This window comes from Myotis brandtii, unplaced genomic scaffold, assembly GCF_000412655.1.
Source record: "Myotis brandtii unplaced genomic scaffold, ASM41265v1 scaffold446, whole genome shotgun sequence".
NCBI lineage: Eukaryota > Metazoa > Chordata > Mammalia > Chiroptera > Vespertilionidae > Myotis > Myotis brandtii.
The window spans coordinates 1,260,736-1,263,085 of record NW_005367057.1 but is presented as its reverse complement, the minus strand read 5'-3'; the positions used below and the strand labels follow the sequence as shown (position 1 = coordinate 1,263,085).

At 42.2% G+C, this 2,350-nt stretch overlaps 1 protein-coding gene across 1 annotated transcript in view; it reads left to right on the top strand.

Moving 5' to 3' along the window:
- Positions 1–58: 58 nt before the first annotated feature.
- COL24A1 (collagen, type XXIV, alpha 1) overlaps positions 59–2,350 on the top strand; it is a 197,112-nt gene continuing 194,820 nt past the window's right edge. The window contains exons 1-2 of the mRNA XM_005874588.2: positions 59–112; positions 1,155–1,256. Of these exons, the coding sequence (XP_005874650.2) occupies positions 59–112; positions 1,155–1,256 (156 nt within the window). The remainder of the gene's footprint in view (positions 113–1,154; positions 1,257–2,350) is intronic.

The following is a 2,350-nucleotide window of genomic DNA, read 5'->3' as shown; positions in this document are numbered from 1 at the left end:
AAGTGCTACTCCAGTGAACACATGAATGATAAGAAAGTGGAACAGCCTTATTGCTGAGATGGAGAAAGCTTTCGTGGTCTGGGTAGAAGACCAAACCAGCCACAACATTCCCGTAAGCCAAAAGCCCAATCCAGAACAAGGCCTAACTCTTTTCAATTCTCCGAAGGCTGAGAGAGAGGAAGCTGCAGAAGAAAAGTTTGAAGTTAGCAGAGGGTGATTATGAGATTAAGAAAAGAAGCCATCTCTATAACACAAAAGTGCAAGGTGAAGGAACAGTACGGATGTAGAAGCCACAGCACTTTATCCGGAAGATCTAGTTGAGATAAATATGAAGGTGGCTACATGAAACAATAGATTTTCAATGTAGAGAAACAGCCTCATATTGGAAGAAGATGCCATAAACGTACCAGCTAAAAAGGAGAAGTCAATGCTTGGCTTCAAAGCTTGAAGGACAGGCTGACTGTCTTGTTAGGGGCTAATGTAGCTACTGACTTTACATTAAAGCCAGTGCTCATTTACCATTCCAAAAATCCTAGGACCCTTAAGAATTATGCTTCAGCCACCCTGCCTGTGCTCTATAAATGAGCAACAAAGCCCAAATGACAGCACAGCTGTTTACAGCATGGTTTACTGAATATTTTAAGCCCACTGTTGAGACCCACTGCTCAGAAAAACTTTTTTCCCCCAAAATATTAGTGCTCGTTGACAATTAACTTGCTTACCCAAGGGCTCTTACTTGATGTCCAAAAGATTAATGTTTCATAACTGCTAACACAGCACCCATTCTGCAGCCCATGGATCAAGGAGTAATTTCTACTCTCAAGGTTTATTATATAAGAAATACATTTTGTAATGTTGTAGCTGCTATAAATAGTGATCTCTCTGAAGGATCTGGGCAAAGTAAATTGAAAACCTTCTTGAAAGGATTCACCATTCTAGATGTCATTAAGAACATTCATCATTCATGGGAAGGGGTCAAATATCAACAGTAACAGGAATTCGGAAGGAGTTGATTTCCACCCTGTTAGGTGACTTCAAGAGGTTAGACCAGTAGAGGAAGTAACTTCAGATGTGGTAGAAATAACACCATAACTAGAATTAGAAGTGGATCTGAAGATGTGACTGAGTTGCTACGTTAAAAAATTAATTGCTAGGAATTTCATGATAAACCTTTAATGGGTGCGGAGTTGCTTCTTATGAACAAGCAAATAAAGTGGTTTCTTGAGATGGAATCTACTCCTCGAGGTGAAGATCCTGTAAAGATTGTTGAAATGGCAACAAAGGATTTAGAATGTTACATAAACTTAAGTTGATAAAGCAGTGGCATACAACTCAATGGAAAAAAATAAAATATTATTGAATCGTTAAAATGTTATTCAGTCTTTAAAAAGAGGGAAATCACACCATTGTGACAACATGGATGCACCTTCAGGGAATTATGCTAAGTGAAATAGGTCAGAGAGAAATAGAAATACTGTATGCTCTCTTTTATATGTGGAATCAAAAAACCAAACCAAAACAAAATTTATAAATACAGAGAACAGATTGGTGGTTGCCAGAGGTGGTGGGAGGGGGACAAAAATAGGTAAAGGTGGTCAAAAAGTACAAGCTTCTAGTTACGGGTAGTAAAGGGTAAAGGGGGCCAAGTATATGGTGACAGAAGGTGAAAAAATAAAATATGTCATGGAGATGTAATGTACAGCACTATGACATAGTGAATAGCATTGTATTATGTATTTGAAAATTGACAAGAGAGTAGATCTTAAAAGTTCTCATTATAAGAAAAAAATGATAACATTTGTGGTATGTTAACTAGAATTGCTATGGTGATTATTTCACTATATATACATACTAGAGGCCCGGTGCAATCGGGGGTGTTGGGGGGACCCTCAGCCCAGTCTGTGACCTCTTGCAATCTGGGACCCCTCAGGGGATGACCACCTGCTGGCTTAGGCCCGCTCCCTGGGGGATTGGGCCTAAGCTGGCAATCAGACATCCCTCTGGCAGCCCGGGAGCCCTTGGGGGATGTCCACTTGCCAGCGGGGAGCAGGCCTAAGCTGCAGTCGGACATCCTTAGCACTGCTGAGGAGGCGGGAGAGGCTCCCACCACCACCAATATAGTTCCTAGGGCAATGGAAATTAAGGAGAAAATAAACAAATGGGACTACATCAAATACAGGCCTAAGCTGCAGTCGGACATCCTTAGCACTGCTGAGGAGGCGGGAGAGGCTCCCACCACCACCGATATAGTTCCTAGGGCAATCCTGGCTTGTGACTGAGCAGAGCTTCCCCTGTGGGAGCGCACTGACCACCAGGGGGCAGCTCCTGCATTGAGCATCTGCCCCCTGGT